Source organism: Lycorma delicatula, chromosome 13, assembly GCF_047948215.1.
Source record: "Lycorma delicatula isolate Av1 chromosome 13, ASM4794821v1, whole genome shotgun sequence".
NCBI classification, from domain to species: domain Eukaryota; kingdom Metazoa; phylum Arthropoda; class Insecta; order Hemiptera; family Fulgoridae; genus Lycorma; species Lycorma delicatula.
The window spans coordinates 18661016-18678485 of NC_134467.1; the positions used below are offsets into that span (position 1 = coordinate 18661016).

The 17470-nt window shown below is 29.8% G+C and overlaps 1 protein-coding gene across 3 annotated transcripts in view; it reads left to right on the plus strand.

The window, feature by feature from the left end:
• Positions 1-17470, plus strand: part of Duox (dual oxidase) — a 390283-nt gene that overhangs the window by 309642 nt on the left and 63171 nt on the right. For all 3 annotated transcript variants that reach the window (XM_075381172.1, XM_075381171.1, XM_075381170.1), the window contains 2 exons: positions 10211-10372; positions 13044-13231. In XM_075381172.1, the coding sequence (XP_075237287.1) occupies positions 10219-10372; positions 13044-13231 (342 nt within the window). In that variant the 5' untranslated portion in view covers positions 10211-10218. The remainder of the gene's footprint in view (positions 1-10210; positions 10373-13043; positions 13232-17470) is intronic.

Genomic DNA, 17470 nt, shown 5'->3' on the forward strand with positions numbered 1-17470 from the left:
CGGTCATGCGCTCCGACACAGTCCCACCCATTTTTTTTTTTTTTTTTTCAGGAACTAATACTACAGAAGAAATAACACACTGAAACTAGATATTAATTACAACACTTCGTTCCTCATATCTTATAAAACCTGGCATAACATGTTTATTACACTTCAGAATGGTTCAATCATTTTTGGGAATACATTTTGTCTCATATCGGTATTATTTATAATCATTACAATTATGCCCCTTAATATGGATAGAGTAAGTATAGGTTTTGTTAGCGTAGTATCTTATATACTCCTGCTAAATTCATTTATCAACAAGAAAATATACCCAAAGGTAAGAAAGATGAACTACTACGCATCAACTAGCTGTTGTACTTAAAAAACTTAGACTATTGTACAAGAATTATTGTTAACCTTTTCAAGAAAATTTACAAAATTTAATTCCTTTAAAGTTCTAAAATCCTGTCAACATAAATTTTTAGAACTCAACCCGAGTATTTTTTTCATCTAAGGTGCATTCTGATATGTCATAGTCAATTATGTGTAAGGAAATAATTGTAATGATTATAAATACAATATGAAACAAAAAAACACTCTCAAAAATGATCGACCCATTCTCAAGTTTATCATAATAAACATGCTATGCCAGAGTTTATAAGAAATGACGAATGAAGTGGTTTCCCAAACGGCGGTCTTCAACAGCAAGACAAATATACTGTTACATATTGGCACGCCATGCCCAATAAAATAACAGATAACATTCAGCCATAAAAGAAATATCTTAACTTTGTTCACTATACGAGACGATTGCATAATGAACATGATTACTTTCAGAAAATGCAAATTAAAAATAGTGACATTTACACCTTAAAATAATTTTAGATGCATCACAATTATAAGGGAAACTGGAATTGTGTAACTGATTGTGATATTCCATGAGACTGCTTTATGTTTTTGAAATCATAATGGTGGACTTTTGTTCATTGTTTGTAGTAATCTTTTTTTTAAAAGTCAAAACTTTATGTGTTTTTGTGTTACAACCGTAAGAAAGCCAAAAATTTACTCAGTAAAACAATTAATTTCACTTTTTCATCAAAATATGTGTTTATAATGAGTACTACTTTTACTAAGTCAGGAAGATCTGTGTGTTGACAAAAGATATTACTTTGTAGAATTTATATATCTATATATATATATATATATATATATATATATATATATATATATATATATATATATATATATATATATATGGGATTATGGAGGCAATTCATTTATTATTAATAATCATACATTGCTAATACTAAAATTTAGATTTTTTGTCTTAATAATCTAAATTCATGATCAAAGGAGACTTGATGGGGAACAGTACACATAATTAATTCTTTAATAGAGATTTTTACTAAATAAATGCACCAATAACTGATAATGTATAATTTACAAACACCAAGTCCTACGTAAAATTTAGAGGTTAGCTCTTGGAATCATTCGAGATCAAAACAGTACTGCGCCAAGGGGATGGGTTCTCACAACTATTATTCAACTGCACTGTAGAAATAGTAATGAGAGAGTGCCTCAAAAAATGTTCCCCAGTTGTAAAAATAGGCCAAAAATCAAAACAAACTGTTTTGGTTTTGCTGATGACTTGACACTGCTAGCAAACGACATCGACGAAGCTAAATCACAGATATTAGAACTTCTGCACATGCAAATAAAATTGGCCTCAAAATATCATTCAGAAAGACAGAAATTATGCCCCAGAAACCATCAAGATTAAAAAAAGTAAACATAAACTGTAATAAAATCAAAACGGTAACCTTGGAGAACTAATAATGAACAACCTAAATGAAAAAAACCTCGATCCAGATAAGAAGAAAAAGCTAGCTAAAGCTCAACAATTAACCTCATACACTTAAAATAAAAAATGCCTATCAATAAATGCAAGAATAAGATGCTAAAATACAGTTTTAAATCCAGAAGCCTTTGCAGCAGAAAAACTCTTCCATCTGAATGAACAATCAGACAGACTCCAGAAAATGGAAAAGGGAATTGGAAGAACCTGCATCAATAAAAAATACCAGAAATACGGGTATTGGTGAATTGTCCCCAAAAAAGTCATATACAAAGAGTTAGATCACTGATACCAAAGATTAGGAATCTTTGGATATGTCATTAAGATGCAAAATTCAAGACTTCTGAAACAGTTTGTATAGTACAATCTTTACTTGAAAAACACCAAGAGAGGATGCATATGGATTCAGAAAAATAAGACAGGATCTGAAGGAAATCTGCCTTACACCAGAAGACACCACAGGTAAGATAAAATTAAACAAGAAAATCAAAAACAAAAATATTCACTTCACATCATAAGAAAAAACTTATAGCACGAATATTTTCAACACTAGAAAGGGCACAAAGATCTGAACGTATGAAAAAGTACTGGGAGGACCGCCAGGCCCAAACAGTCCCATCGAAGAGACTTGGATAATGGACTGACTAAAGTGATCCTATGTGGTCATAAAGGATAATAATGTATAATTTTTAAAAGAAAGGAACTTGGTAAATTAGCTAAAAACATATTTCCAATTCTTCATAAGTTTTACGTAGTAATAAATAATGGTAACACTGATCACTTTTCGGTTTATAAAGTATGTATAAAATTTTTTTAATTTATTTTTAAAACAAAGTATATGTTACACACTAAATCATTATTTTAATAAATTCATAAATAAAAATTATCTACGATAAATTTATAAACAAATAAGGATTTAAAAGTAAATATCCATTTTGATTGTTAATTATTTATCTTCAGTACATTCAGGATGGATTAACAAAGGTAAATCTAATTTAAAAAAACTTAAATCAAATATATTTAAAATTAAAACTGACAAAAATGTATAAATAGATCATAAAAAACTATTTAAACTTGTGTTTATAACATAAAAAAAAAATTAGCTAAAAAATTACACGATATCCTAAAGATAATCCATGTTAAAAGTGAAAAGCTTTCAAATTATAAAAAATTTAAAGTACTCATTGAAACTGGTTGTCATACTCATTCCTTATATATATTATTGGATACAATTAGAATTTACCTCAAGAATAATAAAGTACTATATACTGTGCAAATTAATTGGGACAAAGTAAAAGAAAAACAATTTTTTTTTCAAAAAACTATGCTTTTATTCATTCTATGTCTTTATATACACTGATTAATTCATGTATTAGTGTTAAGTATGTCCTTTAACAGAAGTGACCTCTTGAAGACATTGACTTGACTAGATTAGTACACATATTCTTGAATTCATCATTGTGAAATAGCTTTTTATGGCATTAATTGTCGTACAGTCCATCTTACCTAAAGGTTTCTTCAAAATATACCACAAATTCTAAATGGGATTTAAGTCTCGTGAATTTCCAGGCCAATCAAGCACATTAATTTGATTTTCCAGCATGAAAGTCATGATCATGATCGATTATGAATTATGGCAAGGGGCCAAGACATGATGAAATGTCCCGTCAAAAGTTTACATGAATGGAAAAATCCTACATCGTAATATTTCTATGTACTTGTTTGAATTCATCATAGCTTGAACAGGAACTAACCTTCCATGCCTATTTGTCTTGAAAAAAATCCAAACATCTGCTTCAGAGGGTGTTTTTACAATTTGTTGGTCATGCTCAGGTCTCAAAATTTCACTATCACCTCTTCTCTCATGACATTTGCTTTGTAACCCTTCTTTCTTTTTCTTGTTTAGCTTCTGGGAATTACCATTCAGGTATTACTTCAATTTTTTTAAAACATCGTAAATGATTCATTATCACCATCATACGTTTTTTCTAAAGACCTTCCAGAACTAATTATTTTTTCCTAATTCGGTTGAGTATCCATTAGCATTGTTATTAATTGTGCCTGTTAAAAGGTTATGAGAACTGTAATTATACAATAAAACAATATACAAAGTATTTAATCTAGATATATTTGTTCATTTAATATGTTTTTTTTTTAATTTAATTTAATACGTTTGAAAATTTCAAATGTTCAAGTGTATTCAGAACTTGATTTCTATGTCCTTTCTTTTTTTTTCTTTTTTCTGTTTAGCCTCTGGTAATTACCTTTTAGATAATACTTCAGAGGATGATATGCATGAGTGTAAATGAAGTTTAGTCTTGTACAGTCTCAGTTCAGCTATTCCTGAGATGTGTGGTTAATTGAAACCCAACCACCAAAGAACACCAGTATCCATGATCTAGTATTCAAATCCGTATAAAAGTAACTGCCTTTACTAGGACTTGAACACTGGAACTCTCGTCTTCCAAATCAGCTGATTTGGGAAGACATGTTCAGTACTAGACCAACCTGGTGGGTTTGCTTTGTAACCCTGCAGAAATAAATTAGTTTCTCACTAAAGATTACCTCTTTCAGCAGTCCATAATTCATATTTATGGGCCAATGCTAAATGTTCTTTCTTCACTTTAGGAGTTAAAAACTGTTTTTTCGTCGGTCTTATTGCCTTCCGGCCGGCATCTAGAATCCTACAGTGTACAGTTGAACTACTAACATCAAAGCAATTTGCCATAAAATCTCTTCTAAGGTCTGAAGTTGTTTTCTGTAGATTAATTTTAATTTCTTATTAGAATTTTGTCAGTTCTTGGAGTAGTTTTCCTTTGTGCCTAAATTTTCCTTTCCTACTTGGAGACAATGGTCCAGATAGTTTGAATGTTATCAGAATTCTTGATACACTTGATTTGCCCATACTGTTTGCAAAAGTGATATGTCTCACTATCATAGAAGTGTGTTCTTTAAGAACAATAATTTTTATATGCTTCCTCGGAGTAATACTAAGAACAATAATTTTTACATGGTTCCTCGGAGTAATACCCATTCTTAAATGCACAAAACCAATATGTGTTACACAAAGTGCAAAAACTAAAATTCACACCTGCCACACTCAAAGGTTCACAACTGAAGTCAAGGTGACTGCTTCCACTTTAAACCATACTGTTTTCTTATTGTCAAGGTCAAACAGTCTTACCACCTCAAGGCACAAAAAACCAGTTTAAGGTGATTTCAGCATAATTGGCAATCGGATAACAATTTAGAAAAAAAATTGCTTGTCCCCATTAATTTGTACAGTATAGTATAATGAACCTTTAATCTTTCCGCCATTAAACAAAATTTAAAACTAAAAATATTTATGATAAAAAGAACTTTCATCGAAAGATTTTCATGAAAATTCTTTAAATATCAGATATGTACTTCATTCTTATTCAAGATATTAATGAAATCATTGTTTTAATTAGTTTGTAGAAGTGTTACTTAATTCTTATATGTATTCTTTATATGTATTTTAAATCATCTATATAATAATCTCTACCAGTTTGTCCAATTTAAAAATTAATCCATATTGTTTTTAATAAATTAATATATATTTTTTTAGGTTACGATAATTGTCTGTATAAAATTGTTTCAGAATATAATTTTTTAACTAGTTTTAAAAACTTTTTTGCGATTTAATATTTAAAAAAAATGATTTTCTGTATGTGAATTGTATTTTGTTTTATTTTTCGATTAGGTTTGGTTTGGGTATTCTATAAAATACAACACATCATTTATTATTTAATATACGCTAGTTTTATAAAAATTATTCAGTTTGATTTTTATTTATTAATTTATTACTTTCATTCTTACAAATGAGTCTTTGAAAACTATAATCGTCTTATATCAAGGCCATCTTCGGTGCTCTATGCAACAATTGAATACATTTATTTTTATTAGTTTAATAACTTTTACTGTATACTGTAATCACATAAAATAGATTCTGCATAATAATAATATGATTCATGTAGTCATCTGTTATGGTTTTTTTCATAAATAAATAATGATTTATGGTGTTATAAAAACATGATATAACCTAACCTTAACTACAATTTAACTGTTTGAGATAATAGACTTATTTAATGGATGTAAAAGTCTTTCTTGCATTTTTATTATTGTAAATAATGAATGCTTCATGTATCAGATTACTTGTAAGGATAGAAGTTTTCCTTAGAATCATTTTATAATTTGTACTAAAACTATTCAGAATAATTTTTCTGTCAATAATTATGTTTTTAAAATTTACATATTTATTTATTTACTATCTGAAATAACTTGTTATTTTTCATGAATAGTATGATTTTTTATCTCTTTTTTATGTCATGCCCTACTTTATAACAAAGAAATCATTTTGCAGTTAATTTGATATTTGCAATTCTTGCAATACAGCCCTTTTATAATATAAAACCATTTAATCCTATTTCATTCTTTTTAGGATAATTTAAATGGAAAAACTAAAATAAATTTTCATATTTTGTAATTATACTTTTTTTTTAATGTTTCATAATTATTGATGTATTAGGAAATCTATGATGATTATTTTTTTTGCACCCTTCTATTTGGGGAGGAAAAAAAATTCAAATTATCTGAAAAGAATTTGTTTACAATTTTTATCACAGTTTGATTAGAAAATATACAGTGACTATAAAATTTTCCCCTTTGTATTAGTTTAAAAGAAAAGCCCAAGTTATATTTTAATAAAATGTTACTGTTACCATCTATCTTAAATTCTAGATTTTTATCACAGTTGGTTCAAATAATTTTTTTGCGATTACTGAATATAATGATAATTCTGTTTGATTCCCTCCTAGGAATATTTTTTTAAATTATTATATTTGGACCAAAAGATTTAATTATTATATCTGAAAAGAAAAGATTAGAAGCTTTTGAAATGTGGTACTACAGGAGAATGTTAAAAATCAGATGGGTGAATAAAGTAACAAATGAAGAGGTGTTGCTGCAAATAGATGAAGAAAGAAGCATTTGGAAAAATATAGCTAAAAGAAGAGACAGACTTATGGGCCACATACTAAGGCATCCTGGAATAGTCGCTTTAGTATTGGAAGGACAGGTAGAAGGAAAAAATTGTGTAGGCAGGCCACGTTTGGAATATGTAAAACAAATTGTTAGGGATGTAGGATGTACGGGGTACACCGAAATGAAACGACTACCAGTAGATAGGGAATTTTGAAGAGCTGCATCAAACCAGTTAAATGAACTGAAGACAAAAAAAAAATTGGACTTAATATTATTCTGATAAGTTTGTTGAAGTAAATATTCCACACGGATTTTAGACTTCAACCTCAACTGGAGCAAGATACGTTTGAAAGATCAATATGCTTTTATTTTCAATGTTCTTATTGATATGCAATGAACAATTTTCTGTAACGTAGATTAATGCTTAACAGGATCATTTATGCAAGGTGCTAAATTTCCAGCTCTTACATTCTTTTTAATTTTAAGGTGTTGTTATTAAAAATATTTTTTCGTTATTCTTTCAAAAACTTTAATTTTCAATCTGTGTGGGAAAAGGGAATATTAATGATGACTGATTCAGCAATGACATTTCCCATATATATATATATATTTTAGATACCCAGGGCTCACCTTGCTCGCTCTTCCCATCTAGCCATCTAGAACACAGTGGAAATCCATGGGACTCCATCCCATGGATTTCCACTGTGTTCATTATCCTCATGGTTTGAGAATAATACTGATAAATAACAATTAAAACTACTTTTCTTGATAACCAAAAGAGATATCAAAAATATCATAAGACCTTTTTTGTAGAAAATTTAATTTTAAATACTCCAAGTGTCTCCAAATTCAATTTGAATAACGGCTTGGCCGTAGTAAAATTGAATATCAGGAAGGAACATAATCTGGTTGTTATTGCAAGCCATTAAAATGTCTACATCTTAAAACAGTGAAACATTTCATAATACCAATAGTCTTGTGTTCTTTCTAGGTATAAAACTTATGCTCATGCAAAGTTTCAGCTCAATCAGTTGAGTAGTTTTTGCAGGAAAGAGTAATAGACTCACAGACACTACTAGATTTAGTAGAATATATACTAGAATATATATATATATATTCTAGATAATAAAATATACTCTGTGTGTGTGTGTGTGTGTGTGTGTGTGTGTGTGTGTGTGTGTGTGTGTGTGTGTGTGTGTGTGTGTGTGTGTGTGTGTGTGTGTGTGTGTGTGTGTGTGTGTGTGTGTGTGTGTGTGTGTGTGTGTGTGTGTGTGTGTGTGTGTGTGTGTGTGTGTGTGTGTGTGTGTGTGTGTGTGTGTGTGTGTGTGTGTGTGTGTGTGTGTGTGTGTGTGTGTGTGTGTGTGTGTGTGTGTGTGTGTGTGTAATCTCAAAAAGATAAACTTATATTTGAAATGCTTTTATGGAATTAATCCATATATAAAAATAATTATCAAAGTAAAATATACATAAATATAAAAGGTTTAAAAGGTGTGCTACATATAATATTATAAAGTTCTAAAAATTATTTTTTCTTTCATGGCAAAAAAAGAAAATTTTTTTAACCACCCATGGTTAACAAAAATGTTATAAAATTGGACATCATATGTAGTCATTCTTAATATCGTGGCATAACAATTTTGTTCATAGCACCCTCATATTACAAGTGTGACTACTCTTGTAAATTACATAAGAATAACAAGCATATCATGATATAATTACTAGGGAAAGTGAAGAGTGAAGTAGTTTCCTATTGCCTTTTTCAAAGAGAAAGTATACAATTTCATATCAATATATGAAAATATATATCAAAGTTAAGGAAATCAAGCTTTAGGATATCAAAATAAACAAAAACATTTGTATGGAAAAATACCGTATCTCATTTAATTCCCTCTCTCATCGGTTTTGTATATTTCCAATAAAAATTTATCTAACAATGGATAGAGAGATATTTTATCAATGAAATTTTGTGTACCTATACAAACCTCTTCAAAATGAGTTTGTTGGCAGTTATTTAAATTATTTAATTGTTAATATTTTCATAAATGTTTGTTTTATAAGATAACATATTAAGTCTTTTACTGTAATTAAGATGACACCTATTTTTTTCAAATTAGTTAATAATAACATTATAGATGGCTGATTTTATTTAAGTGTACTGCAAAAATTTTGCAGTTGAATTAAAAATAATTAATGGTAATTTCTTTTATTGAATGACCTCCATTTTTGAACTTTCAAAGGTAAAATTTTCAAATTTATTTGTTTTCTTACATGATGTCATTTAGATGAAGTTCATTAAAATACTTCAATCCATTCTTAAGATATAAATTTTAAATGAAAAAACATAAAATGATGGACATGGAAAATGAATCAAGATAAGGTATTTGTCCACATAAACTTTTCTATTTATTGTGATGTCCTGAATCAGTCCTTTAACTTTGGTCAACACTTCCCGGGACTGTTTCAAATAAACAGCACCAGACGTATTTTATTTTAGTAATTTATACAGGCTGAAGATGTGTCCTAATAAAGTCCTCGTAAGTATATTGAGAACTTATTACTACAGGAACTAACTTATAACTACAGGAGAATGTTAAAAATCAGTTGGCTTGATAAAGTGACAAATGTATAGGTGTTGCAGCAAATTGATGAAAAAAGAAGCATTTGGAAAAATATCGTTAAAGAAGAAACAGACTTATAGGCCACATATTAAGGCATCCTGGAAATAGTCGCTTTAATATTGGACGGACAGGTATAAGGAAAAAATTGTGCAGGCAGGCAATTTTTGGAATATGTAAAACAAATTGTTAGGGATGTAGGTTGTACGGGGTACATCCTAGCACTAGCACTAGATAGGATGGAATCTTGTAGAGCTGCATCAAACCAGTCAAATGACTGAAGAGGAAAAAAAACAGACTTAATTTACTGTGCTTGACCTGGTTGAGAAGAATCAGTTACAAAACTAACAACATATAAGGAACCTTCTAGTCCTTTCATATCTTTCCTGTAGTGGCAGAACTTTATCACTGTATTGAAACTTATATCATTAGTTTCGCCCCTTTATTAATCAAAAAATGATTAATAAAATATTTATCCTCTTTGATGTATGTTGTGACACCAGCAACAATACACTTCTGCTGCATTATTGTATTGCATTCCAACATTATGTCACCTATCCACATTTTAAACCAAGAGTACTATTTTTTCTAAGTTACAGAATATCACTGCAGTATTAAAAATCGTTTCTACTCTTAATTTTTTTATTTGATTCTTCCATATGATTTTTATTTAAGTCCAGATATAATTATTATAATTAACATTATTGTTTTTCACAATTGTATTTAATAAATATGTAAATCTATGTTTCAGGCAATCACATGACACGTAAAACACCGCCAGCATATTCTGATGGTGTATATATGATGGCAGGTCAAAATAGACCCAGTCCAAGAAAACTAAGTCAGCTATTCATGAAGGGTGATGATGGATTGGGATCTATTAAGAATCGGACAGCATTACTTGCTTTCTTTGGTAATTTGATTCGTATTTTTTTTTAACATTGATAAAATGTAATATATTATTATATTTATTAGTGGCCTCGGCAATGCTTCGCTATTGCCAATTTTTTTACCGCAGTTCAAACCTAATCAATCTCACTACTATATAAATCATTAAAAAAATGTGTAAATAAATAACCTAAAACTTCTTTTGCCAAATTTAATGTCGTTGCATATATCGAGAGATATTCTCTACATCAATTGTCATTGTCTATATCGATTGTTGTCTATGTCAATACTGACTTCTTCAGACAGTTATTATACGATTAAATATTATGTTATTAGATTATTAAATTTTATGCAACACTAATAACATGTAAACACTCTCAAGACAAATAATAATAAATTGTGAAATTTTCAGCAAAATCAGTTAAGTAGTTTTTGAGTCATTAAGGCACACACAAAATAAAGATTGTTTTTTTATTTATATAGATAATATTTGCTTTTATTTTGTCAGTAGCATTGCTGTTATAGTTATTAGTTGCACTAAAAAATTCCGCAAGAATGCAGAAAAACTACATTATATTTAATTTTGCTAGTTTATTTGATTCTATCAGTTGTTGCTGACTTTCAGAGTTGAACATTCTGAGGTTTAAATCCTAGTGAAGATAAGTTTACTTTTATATGGATTTGAATAATATACAGTAGATACCAGTGTAACCCATAGGGTTGGTCTTGTGGTGAACTTGTAATCGCAAATAAGCTGATTTCGAAGTCAAGAGTTCTAAAGTTCAAATCCTAGTAAAGGCAGTTATGTTTGAATACTAGATCATGGATACCGGTATTCATTGGTGGTTGGGTTTCAGTTAACCACACATCTTAGGAATGATCAACCCGAGACTGTACAAGACTTCATTTACATTCAAGCATTTCATCCTCTGAAGTAATGCCTTACAGTGGTTTTGAAGACTAAACAGAAAAACAAAGTAGATAATGGTGAACTTTGATGGTTGAAGTTCAGTTAACCACACACCTCAGGAATTGTTTGCCTGAGTTTATACAAGACCATACATATCATTCTCATCTAATTGGGCCATGAGGTTGCTTATTGTTCATAAGTTGAACAGAGTGCAACATACCTATTATGAATACAAAATTAAAATTTAATTTTGGAATGGTTTATTTAGACTTGTTTTCAATCATTGTTTTTTTTTTAATTTTTACTTCTGCATTTCTAGGATGATAGGTAAAAATGTTTCAGATGTTCTAAAACTATAAGTTTTTAAGATATGATGTTTAATTTCTTATCCTGACCACAGTATTTTTTTATCTATTAAGAATATTGAAAACTTTTAATATAACTATTATGTTTAATTTAATTTGTTTGCATTTGTTTAAAAAGTTTTTAACTGACTTCAAAAAAGGGCAAAAGGAGGTTCTCAATTCGACCCTTAACTCTGTTTACATTTTTCAGAAACGTTCACGTATAATTTTGTAACGAGTAAACATATTTGAACCAGTTTTTTTTTTGGAAAGGGAATCTTTTCCTGATGGTCTCATATAAATTTTATCAAAATTGGTTCAGAAATTTCTTAGAATTTCAATCAACACCAAAAAAAATTGTTTGTTGTTAAGTTCTGATCATATTGTTCAAAGGATGTGCTTGTAGTTGTGGGTGAGTTAATATCCATACATAAAAAAAAAAATCAGTTTAATATAAAAAAAGACCAATCGAGTACGCAGCCCTCATAATTCTTGAATTTCTACCTGCAATTTGTCATCATGGGGTTTATTTAGTACTCTGTGAGGCTTCAAATCACATATAATCATTCTAAGCTTTTCATTTAACTTGGAGGAACGTATGTTTGGCCTTTCACAAAAGCATTTTTGGCAAGATTGACTACAGTCTTATTAAGTGTAGTGCCTTGTAATTTATGTGCCATCATGGCCCGGCTTAGAAGAAATGAACCAGTTGACATTCAACATCCTCATTTCCTTTAACGGCTTGAAAAGTTGCACTGACAGGCACAATTGAACGATAGCCATCAGCATTTTTCACATGATTACCAATTGTGTCATCATCAAATTGGATTAAAACTGCATGTGGTTGCTCTCCAACTTCTAACTGGTCTTTTCTAAGAGCTGGACATTCTAATTTCTTGCCTATACCCATTGTTCCATCTATGAAATATTACTGATAGATATGTTATGGTGCCACATTACTCATGACCCATCAGCTGACTTAATTGTGTGTAAAATACCAACATAATTGTTGACATCAGTTGAAATTACATCGTTTGATGGTTTTCTTCTGTATTTCGCGGCTTTCTGAGGTTGGCCAATTGCAGCAATATTACATATTTGACATGTAGCACAAAAAATTTTTTTAGGGTATAACTTTTGATCAGAATCTTGAGTTTTATTGATTCTTTTTTTAAAAGGGTTAAAATCTTGCTAGCGCAGTAAACTGTTGCAAGCATTCATAATTCAGCAATCAATTGAACTATAGGAAGTAGTTCATTAAAAGTGGCTTTGTCCATTAATATTTCACCTAATTTTACACCTTTCATTTCTAAGGATACATGTACTCCCTAAAGAATCAGTAAATGAAACATATCAGCTCTAAATGTCAATAAATTGAAAATTTCATAATTAATAATAATCACCAAAAATGTATAAAGTAATTTTATCTTGTTATTTTACAGGTCAGGTGGTTAGTTCAGAGGTTGTTATGGCTAGTGAGTCAGGATGCCCTATTGAAGTACACCATATTGAAATAGAGAAATGCGATGAAATGTACGATAAAGAATGTAGAGGTGGAAAATCTATACCATTTCATCGTGCCGGTTATGATCGTAAAACTGGACAAAGTCCAAATAGTCCAAGAGAACAGGTTAATATGATTTTATAGTATGTTTAATTAAACTGCTAATCGTATGAAATAACCCAAATATTGTATGCATAAATTATATGTAACTTCATTATTAAATTGTATTTTATTACATATAATTAATTATGTACAGAGTGAGCAACATAAAACCGAACCCATAACTGCAGATTCGGTAGGTTATGTTGGAATGATAAGGATAAATTAAATAAGAAAATCATAAAATTTAATTTAAATGTTGCATTTATTTATGTTATTGTTACAAAAGATGTTCAAAATTACCACCCTGGACATCGATGCACTTTTCTGGTCGACTGATCATATTAAGAGTCACCTGACCCAAAACGTTGTTGTCAGTAGCGTTGGTTTCATGTTGAATGTTCACCTTCAGTTTATTAATATTGTAGGGATTAGAAGCATAAACTCTCTGCTTTAAGTAGCTCCAAAGGAAAAAATGGCAAGTAGACAACTCTGGGGAACATGGAAGCCACCATCCTCTGCTGACAGCTCGTTATCTGTCTCCTTCAGTTGTTGCACAGTTTTAACATGGTATGGTTCCAATTTCAATTCATGAAGAATTTTACAAGATGTGTATTTAACACCAGATTGTTGGGATAACATGCATAGTGATTTTTTTGGACTGGCAGTAATTCTCCTTTCAGTATTGGCAATGGCCTGTGGAGTCCTAACGAAAGGTTGTCTGTTTCATATTACATTTGAAACTGAACCTGTTTTATGCCATTTTTTAACTAAATCACGTATGCTACTCTTTGCTGGGATATAGTCATTCGGAAATTTTTCTACAAATACTTGACGTGATTCTTCGAATGATCCAGAATGAATATAGGTCTCAACTATAGCTATCCTCTCCTGGATTGAATGAACAAACAGAACTGCACTCACAATACTGCAGTGCAACAAAACGTATACTGCACTGACACCATAACCACCTGACAAATGGCAGGAACAATCAGTTGTAACATATATAGTCACTAGTTGCGCTAGTTGTGTGAGAGTCTTTCATAAATAGTGTTGGGTAGCGGTCTCATTAAGGGTTTGGTCTTATGTTTCTCACTCTGTATAATAATTATAATATATATTTAACTAATTATATCAAATTATAATACTAGTTATATGAATATTTATAAAGGTCCATAGTGTAACTAATTTGGAATTCAAAATACAATATAAAATTTTTTAAGAATTTCTTTCCTAAAATTTGAGTTACGTACATTAATATTTCCTTACAGTAAATGTTACAGTGTCCCTATTCATAATGACTAAAGTTTCTTTTTATTTTCCTTAAAATTACTATTGATTGACATTTTTTAATCAATAGCAATTGTTTTATTGGTGACAGCAGTGTAAATTATAGACTTCTAATTTTTATTTTCCCACGTATAGTTCAGTAGCAACAAGCTACAAAGGAACCACCAGGTTGATCTAGTGGTAAACTCATCATCGTAAATCAACTGATTTCAAGGTCGAGAGTTCTAAGTTTTAAATCCTAGTAAAGGCAGTTTTATATGGATTTGAGTACTAGGTTGTGGACACTGGTGTTGTTTGGTGGTTGGGTTTCAATCAACCACACATTTCAGGAATGGTCGACCTGAGACTGTACAAGATTATACTTCATTTACATTCATACATATCATCCTCAAAGTAATACCTTATGATGTTTCCTTTTTCAAAAAAAAACAAAATATCGCTATTACTTTCTTATTAAGTAAAATATTGAATTCATTTAAAGTTCCTACTATTCTTTGGTTAAGGGCCTAAAAATTATCTGCGTAAAGTTTTTTGATATCACCAATCATTAGTCCAGCGGGTGGAAAGAATGGGGTTTTGAAGACAAAAGAATCATACATCCCTTAATAGGCGCACCATCAAATCAATTTAAAGTGGTTGTTAGTCCTCTAAACATTACCTAGAACTTTTGTTTGAAACAATTTTTGTTGTGACCAACCTTTATCTCAAGGGATGACCAAAATGTTGCTGGAATTGTAAGATGAGGCTTGTCATATGCTAAACATGTGAAACTTTTTTTCACACGCAACCATTGTCGTACTGAGTAAATTTGAAGTTTTTCTTAACTTTAACGTGGAAATATTTTTTATCCCCTACTTAGCACCACCGGTGAAATCTATCTCCGCCTTCCGGCATTCCGAAAGGGATTTTTTTTAACATTATGTGTATACATAAATCAGACCAAAGATATCATACATGTATATATAAATATATATAATTATTATAATGGGTTTTGGTCTGATTTTCGACTCCCATCAGACAAGAAAGCATTATGAATACCCATATTTTTAATTAATATTAAAAATAATATATATTTCACTTAACTTTAAGACTGTTAAGCTCAAAAAAACAAGGGAGCTAAATGGGACCCAATAAAAATTTCCTTAAAATTTAAATTTCATAATTGAAAATCCAGCTATGTAGAAAATTAATGTAGATGACATGTAAGATATTTTATGAAAAGGGGATTCCATGGAATCCAATTTTTTTTTAATTTTTATCATTTCTAATACTCTTTTTTTTTGTTTTCAGTAATTTGATTGATTTGATGCAGCTCTCCAAGATTCCCTATCTAGTGCCAGTCATTTCATTTTGGTATACCCCCTACATCTTACATCCCTAACAATTTGTTTTACACATTCCAAATGTTGCCTGCCTGCACAAGTTTTCTCTTCTACCTGTCCCTCCAATTCAAAGCGACTATTCCAGGATGCCTTAATGTGTGGCTTATAAGTCTGTCTTTTCTTTTAACTATATTTTTCCAAATGCTTCTTTCTTCATCGATTTGCCGCAACACCTCTTCATTTGTTACTTTATCCACCCATCTGATTTTTAAGATTCTCCTGTAGCACTACGTTTCAAAAGCTTCTAATCATTTGTTCTCTGGTACTCCGATTCTCCAAGTTTCACATCTATATAAAGCTACACCCCAAACATTTACTGATGTTAACATCAGGAAAAATCCTTTCCTGATGTTTAAATTAATTTTTGATGTTAACATATTATATTTCTGAATGAAGGCTCATTTCGCCTGTGCTATTCTGCATTTTATATCGCTCCTGCTTAGTCCACTTTTAGTAATTCTACTTCCCAAATAAAAATTTTCTTTTACTTCTATTTTCTTTTCTCTTCCTATTTTTATTATACTTAGTGGTTCATCTACATTATTTCTACTACATTTCATTACTTTCATTTTTTGTTCTTGTTTATTTTCATGCGGTAGTTCTTGTTAACTACCATCCATTCTGTTCATTGTTTCTTCTAAATTCTTTTTACTCTTAGCTAGAATTACTATATCATCAGCAAATCGAAGCAGCTTTATCTTTTCACCTTGTACTGTTACTTCGGATCTAAATTGTTTTTCAAAATTAACTCCTAATTCTTTGTAAAGATTAAAAACTAACGGGGATAGGGAACATCCTTGTCAGACTTTCTTTTTTATTTCGGCTTCTTCCTTATGTTCTTCAGTTATTACTGTTGTTGTTTGGTTCCTGTAAATGTTAGTAATTGTTCTTCTATCTTTGTACTTGAACTGTAATTTTTTTTAAATGCTAACCTATATATTTATTTTAAGTTGCAGTTTTTATTGAAAATTTTATATAAGGTAGCTGTCAAGCAAGAGGGTTAACTGGAACCAAAATGTTTTATTCAAAAATATTGATTTTTTTTTTTAATTTTGTTGATAAAATATCATTTGATCAAAGGGGTCAGTAAGACTCAGCTTTTTTTACTAAGAATTTTGATTTTTTTTTCTCAATTTTCCTTTTAATAGTGCACTGTATACAAGATAAAACATTGTTTAATGGAGAAGTCAAATCAGATCAAAATATTATTACTGAACATTTTGATTTTTTTCACAATTGTATCTTAAATATTACATTATAAAGTCATTAATATTTAAAAACTTTATGATACATTTATATTAAAAATCTGTCAAGAGCAAAACCAGTAAAATTTTAGAACGTTTTGCCAGAACGTTTAATGATAAACCAAAATAGATTTTTTATTGTAAATTTTTAATAACTCGTGTAGTTAACAATTTTAATCACTTTTCATGGCCAACTTCAGTGGCTGATGCTGCTGTTTATTATTCTGGAATTAAATCATGTTATTTTTGGGTTTTACCTTGTGTTAAAAAGACATTATTTTGGAATATCATTGAAAAGTCTGACATATTTGAATTCTTTATTGCTTGTTTGTATATTTCATAACATTCAA